The sequence below is a fragment of the Belonocnema kinseyi genome, chromosome 8 (assembly GCF_010883055.1).
Source record: "Belonocnema kinseyi isolate 2016_QV_RU_SX_M_011 chromosome 8, B_treatae_v1, whole genome shotgun sequence".
Lineage (NCBI taxonomy): Eukaryota > Metazoa > Arthropoda > Insecta > Hymenoptera > Cynipidae > Belonocnema > Belonocnema kinseyi.
Window position 1 is genome coordinate 9,010,496 of NC_046664.1, and position 22,364 is coordinate 9,032,859.

The window sequence follows — 22,364 nt, forward strand, 5'->3', positions numbered from 1 at the left end:
CAGCCTTGGAGGAGATTATGTTGAGAAATAAAAAAAAAAAATTCTTAAAAACGTTGTTTTTCTTGGTCAGGCCGGAAACTTATCAATCCACCCTCGTAATGACGTGATGTGTATGCTGTCTGAGCTGTGAAATTGGGAATGGATCTCTGGAGAATTTAATTTTGCTCCAGCAAACAATTATCAGTACTGTTTCCAGAGTCTTATTGTGTTTCGCTAGCTCGAAAATTTTCTAAAAATAGTAAAAACATCCCAGTGCATTGTGATACTCGCAGCTGCTCTCACCAGGGGCTCTCATTCTTATCAAGCCGGCCAACGTGCCAAATACCAAATGGACTGTTTTGGGTCCCGATGAAACGCAGCGCCCCTGCCCACACTGTGGTAGCAGCAACCCACGTACAAGAATAAAATGTAACAGCTGTGACACACTCTATTATGAAGATTGTTACAATAGACAAAAAATCCTAAAAGGAGTTGTCTCTAAATGTTGATCGCCATCCAGCAATAAAGGAAGAACTTACCAAAAATAAAGAAGAAATCAATACAACTATGCAAAAATTTTCTGATAAACTAGATGCGGTTTCTAATGTCCAAAAAATCACTGATGAATCCGTGGAACAAATTAAGGTAAGATCGGACGCTGTGGAAACAGTGTTAACTGATATTGAAAATGCGGGCATGTCTTCTCACTCTGATGACCTTGCTGCTGAAGTTGTGGAACGTCAAGTGAGATCTAAAAATATCATTTTTTTGGAGTGCCTGAATCCACTGCGAATACTGCCGAATCGAGAATTCACAACGACAAATCCAAACTCAACGATATTTTTGTCAAACTCGATATATCACTGGATGGCCTAAAAATCTATACGGTGGGAAAGAAATAACCTCAAGCAATTCGACCAGTGAAGGTCCTCTTTAAAGATACAGCCTCGACTGTTAACTTTCTTCCACAAAAATCGAAATACGATGCCCTGATTTCTTTTCATGCAGACCAAACAAAGCAGCAAAGGGATAATTTAAAAAAGTTCAAAGCAGAACTCCAGGATCTTAAAAGTGATAGGAAAACAAATGAAACGATCAGATTTTTTAATGGCGTTCCCAAAATTGTTGACATGCAACCCTCAAAGTTACCAAAAAACGAATCAAAAGCAAACCAGGAATAAGCAAGTCACCGTCTTTTCTCTCAGTGTATTACCAAAATGTACGAGGACTTAGGACAAAGCTGCTTAACCTGAGAACATCAGTGTTAACATCGTCGACACGTTGGGACATCATAATTTTAACAGAAACATGGCTAAATCAAGGTATAAATGACGCCGAACTCGGTCTTCGGGGCTACCATATTTACAGAAAGGACAGATCTCCGAATACAAGTATTTTTGTGAAGGGAGGTGACATTCAAATTACTGTAAGTAAAAAAATAGCCAGTAATCAAATATTCATTCAAGAAAACTTTTTTTAAAACTCCTGTAGAAAGTTACAGTTATCATACTTAGTCCGTAAATGATGTTACACGTCTGTTTCCGCTAGCGAAGCTTTTGCTTACAGGCGATTATAATCTTCCTGGTGTTTCCTGTTATACTGATAATAAAGACGTCTCAACGTACAGGGGATCTTCAGTCAGAGGTATAACACTAGATGCGGCCTAGATATATAGGTATAACACTAGATCTTAGGCAACTGAACAGCATAGGAAACACTCAAGGAAAGCTCATAGACTTAATTTTTTGTAACATCAGTCTTACGGATATTCAAATGACAGTGAATAATTTAATTAACTGTGACGCATTTCAACCCCCCTTAGAATTTAATATTCCTCTGCCTGATGGATTCTCTTCAATAAATAATATTTTCCTATTTTTAGATTTCGCTAATGCTAACTACGAAAAGATCATTGAGTACCTCGAGGAAGTTGATTGGCAAAATGAATTGCATTCAAACGATAATGAAATTTCAACTAAAAATTTTTATTATCATATTAATTTTGCTATTGAGAAATATGTGCCTACTAAAAAAGTCTTCCTTTCAACATGTGGTTTAATCTTGAGTTAAAAACTCTTACTCGACTGCAAAAGATTGCTCACAAAAGATTTAAGCAAAGTCAATCTTTAAATAATTATGAAAGTTTCAGTTCCTTAAGATCGAGGTGCAAAACCCTAAGTGATAGTTTGTAACTTCAGTATACCAGTGATATAGAAAGCAACGTGCAAGGTAATATAGGGGCCTTCTGGCGTCTCGTAAATCAAAATCAGAAAGACACAAGTGTCTGGAGAAATATAGTTCATAATGATATCAAAATTACCAACGGTAAAGAGATTGCAAATGTCTTCGCGCAATACTTCAACTCTGTACACACAAACAACTAATTCTCAAATTATATTATAAATTTTGACCAGGATGTTGGATTATCCGGATAATGTGCCACCTCGTTTTTTCAAAGAGTCTAACAGTGTACTCTCAGAACCTTTAAGCATTCTATTTAATCACTCTTTGAAATGCGGCACTGTTTCGAAACCCTGGAAGGTCTCATCAATAACACCAATATATAAATCAGGAACAAAACAATTTGTAAGGAACTATAGGCGCATATCCATGCTGAACGTCACTTCTAAAATGTTAGATAGTTTTATAGCAGATTGTCTAAAAGATTCTTTTAATAATGGTTTTATTGACAAACAGCATGGCTTCCGGCCTAGTAGATCCACAGTTGCAAATCTCAAAGTTTTTAGAGAATTTGTTACAGAAACTGTGGATAAGGCTCATCAGGTAGATGCGATATACACTGATATCGCAAAACCATTCGATCGCGTAAACCACGACATCCTTTTGTATAAATGAAAGGCCTACGGTGTAAGAGGAGCACTGCTTAATTGGATTAGTCCAATACTTAAATATGCGTCAGTAGTTTGGAATCCTTATCAAGCCTTGTATACGGATAAACTAGAATCTGTACAAAAGAGATTCTTGAGGTCAATTGCTTTCAGGTTAAGAATTCATAAAGAAACAGGCATTTAGAAACCATCCTAGTGGGCACAAAATTTGGCGACGTCTTTTTGACATCATTAAGACACCTTTACGACCACTTTACGATATCCTATGTTCATGTCGTTAAGGTGTCTTTACGATATCGTAAACATGTCGTATGATCTGACGATGTCTTTACGATATCGTAAAGACACCGAAACGACACGGACATAGGATGTCGTAAAAATGTCATGAATATGTCGTAACGATGTTCTAAAGACGTCGCCAAATTTTGTGCCCACTGGGATATCTGAATTATTACATCTAGAGTCGCTCGAACGTAGAAGGTTTCAGGCTGGACAAATTTTTTTGTACAAGCTCTTAAATTGTTATTTAGATTGTCCTTCCTTGGTACAACAAATTAATAATCTCGAACTGCTACTCTTATTCACTAGTATACTCTGTAATTAAATAAAAAATATCCTTTGGTACTCACTTGTATGAATACACAGTATGCACTTAATAAATTTTTATTTGATCAAGATTCATTAAGATCGGTCTAATAAACATTTATATAAGTTAAAATAAAATTATTTATAACAAACAATAAAAATGTTATTATTTAGCATTTCAAATTGCGCGCGAACAGCAACGAATCAGAGATAGAGCGCGACGCATGCGTAGAAGAGTTTGGGGCACTGGTTACGTTCACTGATAAGGTCGAGTAGGGAGGCGCCATGTTTCTATCAACTGATATTTCTAATGCATTGTGAATCAATTATTTGAATAAATTTTGCATCAAGAAAATATGTAGATGCATAAGATGCACTTTTCATTTGAATTAAAATGTAACTTTGTAGTAATAAATATTTTTAGCTGCAACATCTTTTAATGAAAAAATAGTCATTTTGTAAATAAAATTTACGGTCTATGAAGAATATTATTTTGTTGTTTTGAAAAAGAGGCGGTAGAAATTCTACTAAATGAAACTGTATACTTGAAAATTTAGCAAACGAGAATAAAATGTTCACGTGTATACACGCGAAAATTATAAATATAAATATTTTGCCTTACATTTCTCTATTTAAGCTAAAAGTTCAGGAATTATTGGAAAGTTTCAAAAACATTTATCTCTTAATTGTTAGTTTGAAATAAAATAATCCGTAAATGAATTAATTAATTTTATCGGGAACGTTCTAATCATTTGCTGTGCCCGTGCCTCGCAATTCTGAGCGTCCCCAGGGCGCGCACGATTTTTGAAAGACAGCTGTAAATTTATATTTTTTGAACCAGCTTAAAATTGTTTTCAAAAATACAATCCTTTTTTCATTCATTTGTCTCTATTTCGCATTCTTATGCTAATAATAGAATTTTGGTCTTCACATTATTTTTTATAGATAAAGCAAAATATCTTACAAGTTTTCTTTTAGATTTTTTACGTATTTTGCCTCTTTTGGCGTAATATCAGAATTTTCGATTTTCTGCATATATTACTTACGATAAAAAAGTTACGCGTCCCATTGAAAAGTAGTTAAAAGAAATTTCGTAGAATTCAATAAAAAACCTATAATTTCTCTTTAGGACTTTTTGTCGTATTTTGCGTCGTTTGGTTCAAAATTATTTTTTTGTGCAATAAAAATTACAATTTTCGATTTTGCAAGAAAATCCAAAAGGTTTTATGATATTCTTGTAGGGCTTTCAAAAAGCAATGTTTTTTTGTTTCTGTTGTTTTTTTATGGTCGAAAATTAATTTTCTTGATTTTTTTACATCATGTTTTTATTAAAAATAAAATTGGTAAGGTCTAAATTAGTCTATTTTGATTAAGGATTTAACAATATGGTAGAAAATTAAAGTAGGATTCGTTCGTAAATTAACTTTTCTGTTAAAAATCCATATTTTTGGTTTCAATTAAACCATTTAATTAAAATTTTAACTATTTTAATGTATTTTGTTGAAAATTCGCGTTTCTTAAATCTAATTTTTTTTAAAAATCATATTTCTGCAAGATTTACCCCTTTGGCTTAATATTTAACTTTTTTTTGACAATTTGTTTTTTTTTATGTTCAAACTTATTTTTTTCTCTGGAAATTTAAACTTGTCTATTCTTGATTACAAATTGATCCTTTATAAGTTGAAAATTTATGGAAGTTGTTAAAAATTCGTCTTTTTGGTAAGAAAATTAATTTTCTTTGTTGCAAATTCATTATAAATTTCGACTTTGAGTCCTAGCAATTTAAAGTGTTTCATATTGCATTCAAATCAATTGAAAGTGAGTTTTAAATAATAACTGATTTAAGGGGTTTTATTAGCTGTAAGGCATTGCGTAAGTTACAAGTTTGAGATAATAAAACACTTTGTGATCCTCTTCGTGACCTTTTTACCTAAAAACCAGCTGATTTGTACAATGTGAAAATGATTTCGAAACTATTTAAAAAAAAATTAATGGCCATTTTTAAACACTTAAAACTTCCTATTGGATAGTTTTTCTTTGTTATTGCAAACTTAAAAAAAATGCACTTGAAGAAATAACTAAAATCAAAAAATTTTCACTTCTCGGTGTAAATTTGTTTACAAGTACGAAAAAGTGTAACTATTTTTACAGGAAAACACCAATGAATATAATAATTTTTAAAATACTAAGAAATACAGGTAGCCGTTTTAATCAAGGAATCAAATTTCCGGTCATTTCCCGGAATTATTTTTATAAACTATTGGGATTTCTTTGAAGTTGTGAATTCTGATTAGAACAAGAATTGCAAGTGGTTCGCTGCCCTCAAACTTTTAAAATTAAATTTTAATTAAATTAAAATTTATCATTCTTCTGAATTTTCGATTCAAAATATAATTTCTACTTTAATACAGTTCAAGATTTTTTTTTAGAAACCTTTTTTTGTCCTTTTATTTTATAGATTTTTCTATAAGACTTTCTAGACTTGCAGAAATGTAACCACTTTATTTTCATTAAAAGTATGATATTTAATCGAAAATTAAAGTTTCAGGTATTACTTATTTTGAAACAATGAAACTGTAATAAGATTGATTCTATAATAAAAAAATCTAGCAGGTATTACAAGGACAAACGTCGAGCCTTTCAAATAAAATATAAAACTATATAAAATTCAAAATTGAGAAGAATGAAAAGAAAAAGTAAAATCTTGAGACCAATTCAGTAACATATTAATGACAGAATATTGGAAAAATTTAAACAAACATTCTTGAAAAATATATAAATTAAAAAAAGTACAAATATATAATTTAAAAGTAATTCTGGCTTCTATTATTATTTATCTGGAAAAGATACAGGCAGAATAATTTGTTGTGATTTAAAAAAAAGTGTTATAAAATAATGAAAACCTTGAATTGCATAATTGACTAAATTAGATGTAAAGTTTTATTGAAACTTTTCAGATCTATGCAAGTCACAGTCTCGTCACTGGTTTTTGTAATTAATAAAATTATGAGAAAAAAGATGATACGTTTCAAATAATAAAAAAACAGAACTTTAATATAATTTTGACAAATAATTAAATTAGTAATGAAAATCTTAAATGTTTTCTCGAGATTAAATGTAAATTGCCTATGCGACACCACAGAGAAGTGTAAATATTAATTCAGTTATACCTTAATGATGCGAAAAAATAATTAAATATTTTAGGATTTAAAAATACACGTAAAAGAAATGTATACAGTGAAGTACTCGAATCTTCAATTTACTATTTTTGTAAAAATTATAATGGTTAAAGTAATTTAAAAAATTTCGCTACAATTCTAAAATATAACGAGAATTTTTTAAACTTATTCATATAGTATCTCGAAGATTTGAAAATCCAAAGTACGAAAAGAATGTTTAAAAATATTTATTTATTATCTAGAAAATTTCCCATTTTTAAAAAGAAAACGTAAAAGAAATTAATTAATTTTAACATAATAAATATAATAATTTTAGGCTCTCATTAATTTTAATATTTTCGGCGTGCAGACAGCCCCGAGTCAGCTATAGATATGGTTGGCGAAGGCACGGTGTGCCCACTCTAATGTATTGGGGGGGGGGGGGGGGGGGGGGGGGGGGGGGGGGGGTACTAATAGATTGTGGCAAAATGTGAGATCAGGGCCACCTAGGGGACGTAGTAAGAACTATTGTCTACAGCAACGACCCCCCTCCCTTTCTTACCTTAATTTGTAAGTTATGTTGAATTCTCTTTCTGAAATAAATACATGAATAATAATAACCAAAAAAATAAACAAAAAATTGAACAAAATAAAATCCGAAATACTTTAACATTTGATGCGAAGGCAAGCGCGAGAATCGAGAAACAGAAAATCACCCTCCCCTCCCAATCCCAGAGGTCCCACCCCTCCCGTAGACGAAGGCAAAGGACGTGGTTGCCATAGAAACAGTAAAAAGTTGAAGAGGGCAGCACCTCGATGCATGCAAAAATGTAGTTCTCCCACTCCGACGTCCCGTGCCGCATCTAGGCTTATAATATCTTTGCTCTACCTAGAGGATCTCCGAGGCCTACTATATGGGAGCGCCATCTATTGGATTTATTTGAACTAAGATACCTCACCGGATGCTGAGTGAACAGAAAAAGTGGGGGCGATGCATGGGGCTGTTTTCAATTCACAACTAAGCCTGTAAAAAACAGGTTTGTTTGGAGGCGAGTACAACTGAAATTACAATATTGAATTTAGCGAGGGAATTACTCAAAGGGAGTAAAGAACCATACAAAATTGTGTTATGTAGTTTATTAATAGGTCCTTAATAACATTACAATATTGTTAGTTATTAATGAAAACTGATATAAGGTGCTAATATTAAATGAAAAGGTGTTAACGCTTGGAGACCAAATAAACCAGGGTTACTGTGTTAAGGACATCCCGTGAGTTAGGACCTTCTGATTTTGTCTCCTCGAGTTAGCACCTTCTTATTTCGTTTCTCCAAGATGTGCCTCTTTCATTTTGACACGACTTCCTTCAGATTTAGTGTGGATTTTGAGGTTGGTGTGCACTTTGCTGCGATCTGGATCTCTTACTCGACTGGCGAGATCCCTGGGCTCTCTGATGAGTTGGCTGGGCTGTCTGTTGAACTGGCTGGGATGTCTGATGAGCTGGTTGGGCTGACTGATGAGATGACTCGGCTGCATGCTGAGTTGGCTCGGATGTTTGAGCATGTGGCTCGCCTGTCTGCTGAGGTGAATTGGCATTTAACATAGCCATTTCAAGACGTCGCCTGTTATGTGTCATGGCCAGCTGATGAGGTGCTAGTAAAATTGCACTATAGACAGGACCTCCTCGCAATGTTATATAAACACGGTTTGCGGGTGGGTAACAAGGTAATTCGTAATGGTGCATGTGAGTAGGAATGTATTTTTCGAAAGGTTCCGTGTGAAAAAAGAGGTCCTCTCCTAAACGTATTTCACACATCACTGGACCATGGGGATGAGGATCATGATGTTCATGTGCATTCGTCGGTGTCAGATCTGCTTGAAAATGATGGCCCGATTCTAATCGTATAAAAGCAGAAACCTGGGTGGCGAACTCTGCTTCTCCAGGTTGCATCCAGTCGGGTATCAGGTCGAAACCTTCATACGGTTCTGTCATATGGATAGTTCCGTTAAAATTACTGAAATCCCTCATTCCAACAAAAATGGTGTTTTGTTTCAGAACTCCACGTGCATCTAATTTTGGTAACAAAAATTAAAATCCATATGATAATTGAAACATTTTTAATAGTTTTATTTTGGCTATAGACGCTTCCAATTTCAATTAAATCTTTTTTGCACAGTTCGAAGTGTCCCATATGTGAACGTGCACATTTGGAAGTATTCCATCTTTGCACCTCGAAGTTTCGACCTAAGCTGTTGGGAGTGTCCCATATGTGCACGTGCATAGTTAGGATTAGCCCATACGTGTAGGTGTACTTCTGGGACGGTACCATACGTTGGACACGTGTAAAATTGTCCGACTCCCCATCGACTCATATTTGTACGTCTAAATTTCGACTTGGATAGTTCAGAAGGCCCCATATGTGCACGCCCATGGTTGGGACCATTTTATATGTGTATGTGTCCCGTTAAAAGGGTACCGTATGTTAATTTCCGTGTCCTCAATACTGCATCCGTGCTAGTCTAAATTTAGACGTACACATTTGGGCTTGTCCCATCTGTGCAGGTGCACTGTTGGAAGTATCCCATCTGGACAGGTGCGCCGTTGGCATTGTACCATATGTTGGACACGTCTAAAAATTTTCCGTGCAAAGATGTATCTCTCTGATACGTATGCAATATTATTTACTAATAATAATTTTTTACAAATAATAATTTTTATATTATATTAGACTTACGGTGGACATAAAGAAAACCAAAAAATGCATGAAGCAGAATTCCAGTTGCGATTTTCATTTTTATTATAACAACACGAGGATGAAAAAACGGAAACTAATTTTTTTTTGATTACGTGTGAGGCGTTACACAATGAATGGTGGCTATATATACTAAGGAAAGTATGGCTTCAATCCGATAACAATGCGTTATTTCTTCATTAATTAGAAGGCCAAGGTTGATGATCTAAGATTTCAGAATTGTCCATATTCGCTATAATTATTATTTACTTTCTATTACCAATAGAATCTTCATAAACATTCAAGATTACAGTGTGCGTTAAACATTACCTTATTACTTAATTTTTATTTCAAACGTCATAAAAAATTCATTATATGAATGGTTCTATCAATTTTGTAAACTAGAAAAAATATTCTGTAAATTGAAATAACACAGATTTTTCTTAACACAAAAAATCATTGGTTTAATGAATCATCCAATTTTGTATGGAAATTAGGTTTTAGTTGTTTGCCAATATTTTTTTAAATACTTATATTTTTAATAATTATGAAAGTTTTTAAAACGATGAAATAGGAATACTGTTTAAAATAATTTTTTATCTATCAATTTATTTTTTTAGCGAATCTGAAAAGGTGTATTCTTTGAAGAATTACCCTTAAAGCCTGATAATTGAATTTTTTTCAATATAAGGCCTTGAATATTTAAGAAGAAATTGAATTTTTAAGATTTTGAAACTGAACCCTTTAAGATTCAGAACTTTTATTTAAAAATGAAAGCCTTAATGAATGTTAAATAATTTTTTATTGAAATATTCAACATTTCTTGGTACTAAATTAAAATAGTTTCAAGTTTCAGAATCAGAAATTAAAGCTTTTTAATAGATTTCTAACTGTTATTTTCAGATAAACAAAATCAAAAAATTCCAGATTGAAATTTGACATATTAAACAATTCCAAATTAGGAAGAAGCGTTTGAAATTATAAATATGTAATTTTGAAAGTTACTGTACAATTGTAACTTAAATTCCTTTATATGTAGATAATTTTAAATGTAAAATGCTAAAAATTTAATAATTTTACTTTGATACTTTATAAATTGAATTTCAAACTAAAATGGCAACTAAAATTATTAATTATGAACTCAATTCATCAAAATGATGTGATAAATGTCTATTTTTAATTGTAAGATAAAATTGTAAATATAATCGGTTCAATTTCAAACAAGTTTTATATTAAAAGTTGTAAAGTGTCTTGAATAACAATTGTCTCGCTTGATATTTAAATTGTTTAAAATTGTAAAATTTTCAACTGAAAGTCTTAATAGGTTAAATAATTGACTTATGAGCATTAAAAATTGATTAGTTTTAGATAAAAATGTAAAAATAAGTACAATTTGTAATCAAAAGCCTTTACATTTATTTATAAATGAGTCAAAGTCAAATGAGTATTTTTTCTGTTTGAAAACCATAAAAGTCTTGAATTATACGTACAGTTTCAAATATTTTATCTAGAAAAATTTCAAGAAAAGTGTGGGTCATCTTGTCAGAATAATTTGTTCGAGTTTATATGAAACATTAAAGACATGCTTTAAGAATGATATCCAGCAGCTTAAAAAATTAAAAAAAATGTTATTAATAAATTGATCAGAGAAAATGCCACTTCAACTTTAAAAATACTTCTAAGGTTCATTTTTCAATTTTTTTCAGGGCATATTTAAAAAATGTTAAGTTATCATTTTTGAAAAATCCAAAGCTCAAATATTCCGCTTTTTTAGACATAATTACAAATTTTTTGAAAATATATTATATGTACGTTCTTTTCAGTAAGATAACAATTTTTAAACAACAAAGAAACAATATGAGTAGCTGTCAACAAATAATCGGTTTTTTACGAAACTGACTGCCAATGATTGACAAATGACCTTAATTATAAGACGAGTTTGTAAGGCTACCAAATTTGTAAATTATTGAAGCAAACTTGATAAGAAATACAGATTACACGTCAATTTTCCACAAACAGATTAATTAAAAAAAAATGAAATTCATGTTAAATAAGATGGAAAAATCTTTTTGTTAGATTAGTTTATAACTGAATAATAATTGTTTGGTTTTTAAAGAACTTTATTGAAAATGTATAATGTCATCAGTCACTTCAGAAATGACATAATAGCAGATATTCGTAGTAAAAATGTAAATAAAATAAAAAAATATTGTTAGTGGATAAGCCATCATAAATGAAGGCTTTCTGAGCCTAATTTAAGATTGATACCATTGAAAAAACAAAATTTGACAAATAAAAACTGAGGGAATTCTGTATTTATTTATAAAATTTATTGCAGTAAATAAAGTACTTTCTGACGCGCGGGTGATCGATTTCATAAAAAAGCGAATCCATTTTTTGATAAGTAGTGATTCCCGAATCTGCCACGCTGTGGGGAGTGATAAGCGAATTTGCCGCCCAGTGTAAAGACCTGCCCCATTTTGCTAGGCTGATTGATATCGTTTTTTTACTTCAGAGAGTGATGCTCGAATTTGTCAACCTCTGGGAAGATTTGCCCAATTTTTCCAGGATCTGTTTTTCCTTCTCTGCCCTAAAACATTGGGCCCATTTACACCCGCGTGCGTATAGAAAGCCTGTACATACTCTATTCCCCGAGAGGAGCAAACCAACTTACATCCAGTTTGCGCAGCTACGGAAGACAGTATCTCCGCCCAAATACGTCAAGATGCGCATCTGTAGGTTATTCTCTCGGGGAATAGAGTATAGAATAAGCTAGCTCGAATACGAGACTGGTTTCGTTTCGTGATGGCGCAAAAGCGGTTTCAGCAGTGGCTCTCTGTCGCACACGTGGAGCCCCTGCAGTTTTTTCGCAGATGGGAATCTGGCTACTCTCATTAGAGTCAACTTATTCTACCCGCGCTTAATTTATATTCGCCGGTGTAATTGAGCCCATTAAAAGAAGAAAATGCCGTAAAACGTCTATGAAAATTCTACTAAAGCAACCTCTTATTTTTTTATAATTTGCGCCGCTAACAGGCGAACCAATGTACATCCAGTTTGCGCAGCTACGGAAGGCACTATCTCTGTCCAAATACGTCAAGATGCGCACCTGCAGGTTATTATCTCAGGGAATAGAGTATAGAATAAGCTAGCTCAAATACAAGACTAGTTTCGCTTTGTGACGGCGCAAAAGCGTTTTCAGCAGTGGCTCTCCGTCGCAAACGTATAGACCCTACAGATTTTGCGCTGATGCGAATCTCGTTACTCTCATTAAAGCTGACTTATTCTACGCGCGCTTACTTTATATTCGCCTGTGTAACTGAGCCCATTAAAAGAAGAAAACTCCGTAAAACGTTTATAGAAGTTTTACTTAAGCAATCTCTTTTTTTTTAAGTTTGCGTCGCTTACAAGAAAATAAAAACCTCGACACAGCCTTAACCACTTTTGAATACGAGCACACAGAAAAATTCTTTGAATTAATAATTAGTACAGTATATCCATAGGCTTGACTATTTTATTAAAATTTTATTAATTTATTTACAAAAGCTGAGTAATTTAAAATCGTAAAATTTTAAATTATTATATTGTGGACTGAAGTACATTAAAAAATAAAATTGTTTTCTGAGTGTTTATGAACAGTGTTGACAAAAGCGAAAAATTATTTTAAAAGGTATTTCGAAGGTGCATAAGTTTCGAAAAGACTTTAAACTAATATAATTTAAAAATATTTTCCGAAAATTTTAAACAAAATGCAGGTTTATCAAAATTTTGAAAGCATAGAAGCTTTTAAGAATTTTGAAAGGATTCAAAAGAATAAAAAACGTTCTCAAGAGTTGCGGACAAATTTAAAATAATGTCTTATTTTTTCAAATGACTTTTTAAAGAAAATTTAAAAAGATTTAAAAAGATTTCGAAAAATGTTAAAAAAATCAAAAAGATTTTCAGGCAATTTTTTTTTTGACTGTTATTTTGACAGTTTAAAACATCAAAAATATTTTAAAACTTGAAAAGATTGATCAAAATTAATAAAATATTTGTTACAGTCTTCCAAACTTCTAAAAGTCATAAAAAGTTCTTGAATGGACTCGAGTTTTTCCTAATATTTTGCAAAATCCTGCAAAAGAACATTTTAATTTTTTTCCAGATTGTTTTTTAGCACATTGAAAATGTTAAGTTTTTTTTTTTTGAATTTTCTAAAAAATCGTATGAAAATTATAATTATCCTTAATATAAAATCTGTAAACGATATTGTCGATTTTGATTGTCACAACACTCGATTCCATTGCTATATGCGTGTGACACGGGGGCGTCAGTGGGTTAGACAGCATTGGAAAATATTGAAAAAATTGTCACGATTGCTCGTTCTTTGATAGCGACAGAGGCATCCGTGAGTCACCGTGAGTTAGACAATAATGGAACGTTACACGTCTTTTCTCGAAGTTAATGATCCCAAGGGAGCTGCCTTGATCTGCGCTTGCTTGGATTTGAGTGATGTTCATTGGCTGCGGTGCGCGTCTGTACTTGATTTTTAAATTCGTACGCGAACTAGAGCCAATGAGCGACGCACAGTTCAAGCATGCGCAAGTATTTTTGGATCATTATTGGGAATAATAATCGAACAAAAATTCAAAGTCGATAATACGAATGAACGCTTCTCCTTTACCACAACCTTGCCACCCATAGCGCCGCAATACAGGGCCTCTGCTTGTTATTTATAATCGAATATACGCTGAGATTTCCATCGTTAGGATTAGTACATTTTTAATTACAAGTTAATATTTAAGTTATTTTTTTCATTAATATAAACATCCGCATTAAGTAATAGTCCTATGAAACATGGAATTTGCTATAAGTTTTATTATTAAAGTCCATTTCTGGTGCAAAATGCGATAACAACTTTTTGAGATTTTGAGGTTAGGAATTAATTTTAGAATATAAGAGCGAACTGCTGGTCGCAGAATTATATTATTTTTGCCACTTTAGTGTAAATCATCCGTTTATCTATAAAAATCTATAAAATATTACTTTTTGCTATGAAAAGTTACGAAAAAATACTCCATGTTTGAAATACATTGAAAATTAAGTGAAATTTTTCACAAAAATTTGAATTTTCAATCAAAAAGATAAATTTTCAGGGGAGAAGTTTTATATTTCTAACAAAAAACACAAATTTCTGAACAAAATACGGGAATTTTCAAACAAATAATTCCTTTTCTAACTTCAAAAAATCAAGTTTCAATAAGAAATATCAAATTTTAAACAAAAATAGAATAATTCAGTTTTTAGTATATAAAAGTTAATATACAATAAAAAAAAAAGAAATTTTATACAGGTTGTTTAAAATTTTATCCAAAATAGGAAAATTTGACACCATATAGTAAAAGTTTGAACAAAAAAGAAGAATTTTCTATTAAAAAAAAATCTTTTTTAACAAATAATAGAATTTTCAACTAAATTAATTTTCAATTCAAGTACAATAATATAAAAAGTATTTAAAATAAGATAGAATTCACTTAAAATCAAACAGGTTCTACACATTATTTAGCAGAATCTCTCAGCGATTAAAATTGTTTTACAGTAAATTATGCAAGACATCTTTTCCCGATCTAAGACAAAAAAATCGATTTTGGACATCTATGCTAAGAATAATAAAAAACAGATTAATTTTTTACCCATAGCAAAATAATTGAATCCTCAATCAAAAAAATCAATTTTCAAACAAATATTGGAGTTTTCAACTAAAAAAGATAATTTTTTAATTTTAAATATCAATTCTCTACCAAAAACAATATAATCCAATTTTATTTTACATACATTAATTTTTGACTAATTATGAAGAAATTAAAAAAAAATAATAATTGAACCTTCAATGAAGAAGATGAATTTTTAACCGCGAAGATTAATTTCCTCGCTTAAAAAGACGGCTTAAAAAAATTATATTTCTAACAAAAAAAAAGATTAATTTTTTGTTAACCACCATTTTCCTATCAAAAATGGTATGATCGTCTTTTCTCTTAAATAAATTAATTTTTCACTAAAAAACGTATTCATCATATAATAATAGAATCCTCGAAAAAAGATGAAATTTCAATTAAGAAGTTTATTTTTCTACCAATAATAACGAATTTTCAACAAAATTCTGAATTTCTAAATACTCCATCAAAACAGATAAAATTGTTTCCAAATAGTTCAATCTTTAACGAAAAAAGGTCGATTTTAAACCAAAGGGATTAATTTTCTACCAAAACAGAAAAATTAAAATAATGGAATTATTAAGTACAAAAGGTCAATTTTCAATTTAAAATATCAATTTTCAACAAAAAGTAGTTTTTTTAAAGAAATTAGTTTTTGACAAACTGAAAAGGATTTTTTTTAAATAACTTGATCCTTAATGAAAAATATTAAATTTCAACCAAGAATATTACTTTTCTACAAAAAATTACGAATTTTCTACAAAATCTAGAAAGTTTCAAACAAATTTATGATTTTTATCTAAAAAATATAATTTTTCAACCAAAAGTAATATAAGTAGATTTTAGCATTATGGAAATTAATTAAAAGAAATTTGAAAAACTAGTTGAATTTTCAATCAAAAGGTTCGTTTCGAACCGAAACAGATGAAGCTTGAATTATAGACTTAATATTCAACGAAAAATGGGATAATTCAATTTTTAGTTAAAAAAAAATAATTTTTAACTTAAGGAAGTGCAATTAAAAAAAAAGCTGAATTTTTTACTAAAACAGATTGCCATTAAAAATATCAATAAATTTTTTACCAAAAATGGAAAGTTAAATTTTCACTTCCATAAATTAATTTTGAAAAAAAAGAATTGTCAGAAAAACTGTTGAATCCTAAATCAGCAAGAAGAATTTTTAACAGAATCCATCAATTTTTAAACATTTAGTTAGATTTTTAACTAAAAAATTACACTTTAATTTTAAAAATTACTTTTTAAAAAAATGTCATAGTTGTTAAACTAATTAAGTAAAAATGCATATTTATTGGGTAGCAGATTCATCATTTTAGCTGAAAATTGAATTCTTTTGTTGAAAATTCTTTCTTTCTTTGGTTGAAAATTAATCTTTTTTGCTGAACATTTCTCTAATAGATTTAAGGTTGAACGACCTTTTACAAATTAATTTTTTTGGTTGAAGATTCATTATTTTAGTTAAAAATATATCTTTGGTTAAAAATTTTCTTGAAATGCATTTTTTGATTCAATGCAGCTGTTGTTGTTTTAAAATAATCATATTTTTTCGTTTTTGGTTGAAAATTTATTTACTTATTTAAAAATAATATATACTTCTTATTTAAAAATGGGCAAATCTTCAAACAAAAAAGATTAATCTTTAACCAAAAAGAGTTGCATTGAAAAAAAATTCTCAATGAAAACGTACCAAATATTTAAATTTTTAACCAGAGATGAAGTTTCGAACCAGTATGTCAATTTTCAACAAAGTAGTTGAATTTTTAACCTGCAAATATAAAACTAATTTGAAACTAATAATGCGTATTCCTTCTGTCTGTTTTACATGATCAATAATATTAAAAAATTTGTATAAAATGATTTAAAATTAATTAGAAATATATATTTTTTTAATTGAATACATCTTATATTAAAAGTAATATTATATTTTAAGTAGATAAAAACAATATAAATTATTGTTTGAATTATTATTTAAATGTTATTTATACTTGAAAAATTGTTTCTGGATTTAAATATTTTGAAATATTCTTTGAAAATTGCTTTTCCAAAAACCTTTTAAAATTCATGAAAGACTTCAGCATTTTATGTTGAAACCTTCAAAAATGTACATGTTGTTTTACGCTTATTGAGATCTTTTTGAATTTTTGAATTTTATTTTTTGCAACGTGGCGTTTGTAAAAAATTAAATGGCTAATATTATCATTATTTTTATTATTATTGAAATTTATTAAATTCTACGAAAAAAAGCGTGTTCAGAATTCAAACAAAGCATGTTAAATTATAATCTTAGGCATTACAAAAACAATTGTCCTTTAATTCAAAGTAGATAATTTCTTGTAATTTGTATTAAAAATTATTATTAATATTATTTAATTACTATAAAGGATTTTTCATTATTTTTCATTGATTTTTATTTCTGTCTTGAAGCTGAATAATTTCTTTGTCATTTTTTCCTTTCTTGACAAAATTTTTTTCAATTAATCCCCTTCTGTAGAAATCTCGCATTTTCTTGGTAAAAATGTATGGATAAAAATTAATCCGTTTCGATTGAAAATTTAACAATTTAGTGAAAAGATTTAATGATTGGGTTGACAATTTATGTATTTTGTCTGTTTAAATTGAAAAAACAAATTAGTTGAATCCAAATGCTTACTTTTTATTTGTAATTAAAATATTTTTCTGTCAAAAATTTCAACTATTACATTATGTTTTCAAAATTAATTTTTTCTGGTTAAAAATTCTACTACTTGGTTGAAAGTTGAACTTATTTCTGAAAAATTAATTTTTTTGGTTGAAGATGCACAATTTTGGTTGAAAATTAGCTTTTTGGCCAAAAATTAATTTTTTGAACTGAAAATGTAAAATGTAAACTTTTGTTTAGAATTTAAGTTATTGGTTGACAATTAGGCTTTTTGTAGAAAATTTATATTCTGGGGCTGAAAATTCACTGTTTTTTTTTTAGAAAATTCGTCTTTCTTGTTTAAAAATTCAACACATCCGATTTTTTATTAGACCAGTACTTTACTCACTTCACAACTTTCCAATTCTTCGAAAAAATGATATAATTGCGAGAGAGGTATTTTAAACATTAATTCACATTTATTATTCAAATATAATTCAACGTTTAATTACATAAATTTAAAGTAGTTATTCAATCTAGGTCATTCATTCAGGTCAAACACGCCATTATTTCAATTAAAACATTAAAATAATTAAAATAATATTGAACTGCATAGCCCTAAAGTGAATAATTACTTTATGTTACTTAATTTATAATAATTAAAACGAAACCTTTATGTAATTTACTATTGTTCACAAATTAATTTAGGTAATCATTAATTAATAAGTTCATCAACATAAAAAGTAATAATAAATTATTTTTATTACGAAAGTCAAATAATTTTTATTTAATTAAAAAAAATTTAAACTGCCGACTCTGAAATTTGGTTTATTATTAACTTTTGAAACTCAATCCATAAAAATATATAATTTTGAGAATTGAATTCAGATACTCATTTCACACCAACAAAAATATTAAAAATAATTTTATAATTTAAATAGAGGTGTTTTAAACATAAATAAACTTTGATCATAAAAATTATTAATTTTAATTGAAATTTCTCGAGAATTGATTTATTAATATCCTTTTAAGCTAATCCTAGAAATAAAACATATGTGCATATAATTTTGCAAATTAAATTCAGATACTCATTTCATATCGCAAACATTAAAACAAAAAAATTGGAATGGAGGTAGATTTAAATCAAAATATTACCCTATGAGTTAAAAAAATGGCCACTACCATGCTCACTACGAATTAAGGTTAGCTATTTATAGCTCTCCCTTCTATAGCATTTCCGAGAATTGACGCTACACTGCAGGCTGGTGTAACAGGAGCTGCGCAGGTTGCGCGGTTGTCACTCAGGCGAGCACTCAGATGTAAACAAACAAAAGTGGGGCGGGCTATAATGAGTTAGTTCCCACTCAACTTCAGCACTAAAATCGGCGCTATAGAAGAGTTTTACTGTACTATATTCGATCCAGCGAGGAAATTACTTAGGGAGAGTAAAGAAGTATCGAAAATTGCGTTATGTAGTTTATTAATAGGTGCTTAATAACATCACAATATTTTATTTATAATTTTATTCAACTGGAATTGAAAATAGCTTTAGTTAATAATAATAACTAATATAAAGAACCGAAAGACAATTTTCGATTGTTAGTTTATTCTGTCTGCATATCAAATTGATATGATTGTCGTAAACCTAAAATATGTAATTTTGTACTAGTGTTCTAAATTATTTTTCCATGGAACAGAAGAAGCTAAATGCACTACCATACAGAAAAAACTGAAGTTTCCATTAGAACCCGTTTTTGGTTCCAAAGGAGCTGCAACAAAAATGAACCTTACTTGCTGAAAAGGAACCCAAAACGATAAATGAGCTCTAAATAATACCACACTTGGGGTTCGAAAGGATCTCAAATGTAATTGAGCCTATTCCTAAAGAACCTATTTTTCGCTTTGCCCACTTCGATATTATGATTAATTAATAACACAATCTTTACCTTAAATCACACATGTAATCGAACTCTGGTGAACATAAATTAATGAAAATAATTAAATTACAAAATAATAACGTAATTAAATTAGATATAATGACTTGATAAATATCATTTGCAGGTTAAGTAGCAAACTTGTAAATATAAAGGCTTATTCATGTCAGTGTTCACATCTTGGCAACTTTTTGAACTGCGCTTGCGTCGCACCGGCAAAACAATTAGTTACTGTTGGCGCGCTGATTTTGAATAGTGTCGATATTAAAATGTAATGTTTATAATAAATAATGATTGTAAAATGCATTAAAAGAAACTTCTTAATCCTAAAATAAGATTTTGAAGTGACAGATAAAACTTTAATTCGATTTTAATTAAAAAGACGTTATGAATTCAGAGTTCAGAGAAAGAAATAATTTTTTTTAGCACAATGATTAATCTTGTCTCTGTCGAGTTTCTAATTTTTACTGTTTTCATTCACAACAATTTAACCTAAAATAATGTCAATAAAGTTACTGAAAAGAAATTGAAATTTTTTTTTCTAAAGTCAAAATAATAACGGGTTTTGCAATAAAATCACAATATTTTTTCATCTGTCACTCAAAAATTCTATTTTACGATTAATAAATCACTTTTGAGGCATTTCCCAATCATTATTTATTATAAATATAACATTTGAATATTTATATAATTTAAAATTCGCATGCTTTAAGTAACAAATGAGTTTCTTTCTTTATTTCAAGAAAATACCCTAAGCATATTTTCAACTTTATAAAAGTTGATAAAAGATTCACTTAATAATAAGTAATTACAAAAGTTTATTAATTGTACATCACAGATTTTAAAAATATAATTATGTGAATAATTTTAAAGATTTCTCATAACTTTTAAGAGTAGAAATCTAAAATAAGTGAACCTTAAAAAGTATGAAGAACAATGAATAAATATTAATAACGTTTGTGTTTGCTTTACCGACATATTCTGTAAATTGCTAACTTAGGGTGGCATACCTTGATTGGAGAATTCCTTTGCGTTTTGCGTAATGTGTCAAATCACTAGACATTTCAGCCAATCACAGTGTTTCTCCGAATAACTAGGAGAATATTATTGGCTGAAATGTCTAGTGAATTGACGCATTACACAAAACGCAATTCTGCAGTCATGGGACGCCACCCTTTCCAACCCGACTTTGCAGGCGGTTGGCTTGTGAATGGGCCTTGATGCTGTTGATCACTGTGTGCCCACTCTAATGTATTTTGAGGGGGGGGGGACTTATAGATTGTGAGAAAATGTGAGATCAGCGCTACCTAGGGGACGTAGAAAGAACTATTGTCTACGGCAACGACCGCCCTCCTTCCCTTCTCACCATAATTTGTAGGTTATGTCGACTTCTATTTATGAAATAAATACATGAATAATAATAAACAATAAAAAAAACCAAAAATCGAACAAAATAAAATCTATAATCGATCAAATACAATAAAATGTTTAAGTCTGTTGCAATCGATCTATCATAGAGAGATTCCAACAGACTTTAACGTTTGATTGTTCGTTCTATCAGAACGATTCAAACAGACTTTAACATTTTATTGCATTTGATCGATGATCGATTTGATTTGGTTCCATTTGTAGTTTGTTTTATCGGTGAAAATCCATTGTGAATCCAAGTTCATCACGCAAAAAAAAATATAATTCTTGCAGCTACAGTGAACTTGAGCAGACGTGAGCAGACGATAAAACTTCTATCGTCTGCTCAAGTTCATTTCGAATTCTGAATTCACACGAGCGCCACCTAGGGGACATAGCAATTACTATAATCCGTTCACCACTTTTCTATGGGAGTGGGCACACCGTGCTGTTGATGCTGCTCTTTTCAAGTGCGCTCTAAACGAATCCATTTGGGTCTCTACAGGTATCTAATGGAGCTCAAGTTCTAAATAACACCAACTTTCATTTGAGCCGCAACATGAGTGAACCCCTAGTTCTTTCTGTGCACATTAAATCTTAATGTATCAAAAATGTTGCAGTTTAGTTCCATTGATATGAAAGTCTGTATTAACAGAAAGACACAAAAGACAATTATGGATTGTAGGATAATTCCGTGGTATGAAAAAGTGATACCTTTAGATTTGGTGTGAGAATGACACTGCACGTGTCTGGGCTAGTTTATTATATCGTGTGAAATCTGAACTATATAATTTTGACTCGCATGACAAATTATTTTGCTGTTTTAACAGAAGAAGTTAAATGCCCTACCTACTTAAATCTTGAGGTATCAGAGTGCTACAGTTCGGTTCAATTGATCCTAAAGTCTTGCTTATCAAATTGCTATCTATAGACTTGGTGTGAGGATGACATGGTACGTCTCTGAAGTAACTTATTTTGTCGTGGTAAACCCGAACAATACAATTTTTAACTACTATTAAAAATTATTATGGAGTTGAACAAAAGAAGTTAAATGCACTACCACATTAAATCTTTAGGTATCAAAAGAGCTGCAGCTCAGTTCAATTGATCCAAATGTCTGTATCAATATAAAGAAACAGAAGAAAATTTTGGATAATTTGATCATTTTGTTGCATATAAAATTGATATCTTAAGATTTGGTGTGAGAATGACACGGCACGTGTCTGGACCAACTTGATATATCAAGTAAATCGGAATTATTTAATCAATAAATATTATGAAAAATTATTTATCTGTTGAACAGAAGAAGCCAAATGCACTACCACCTCAAATCTTGCGATATCAAAAGTGCTACAGCTCAGTTCAATTGATCCCAAAGGCTTGCTTATTAAAT

At 30.2% G+C, this 22,364-nt stretch overlaps 2 protein-coding genes across 2 annotated transcripts in view; one reads left to right on the top strand and one right to left on the bottom strand.

The window, feature by feature from the left end:
- Positions 1–22,364, bottom strand: part of LOC117178361 (fibronectin type III domain-containing protein 5-like) — a 293,133-nt gene that overhangs the window by 132,607 nt on the left and 138,162 nt on the right. The window lies entirely within an intron of this gene.
- On the top strand, positions 2,395–2,835 carry LOC117178362. The gene has a single exon (XM_033369791.1). The coding sequence runs from the start codon at positions 2,395–2,397 to the stop codon at positions 2,833–2,835; it is 441 nt and encodes a 146-aa protein (XP_033225682.1).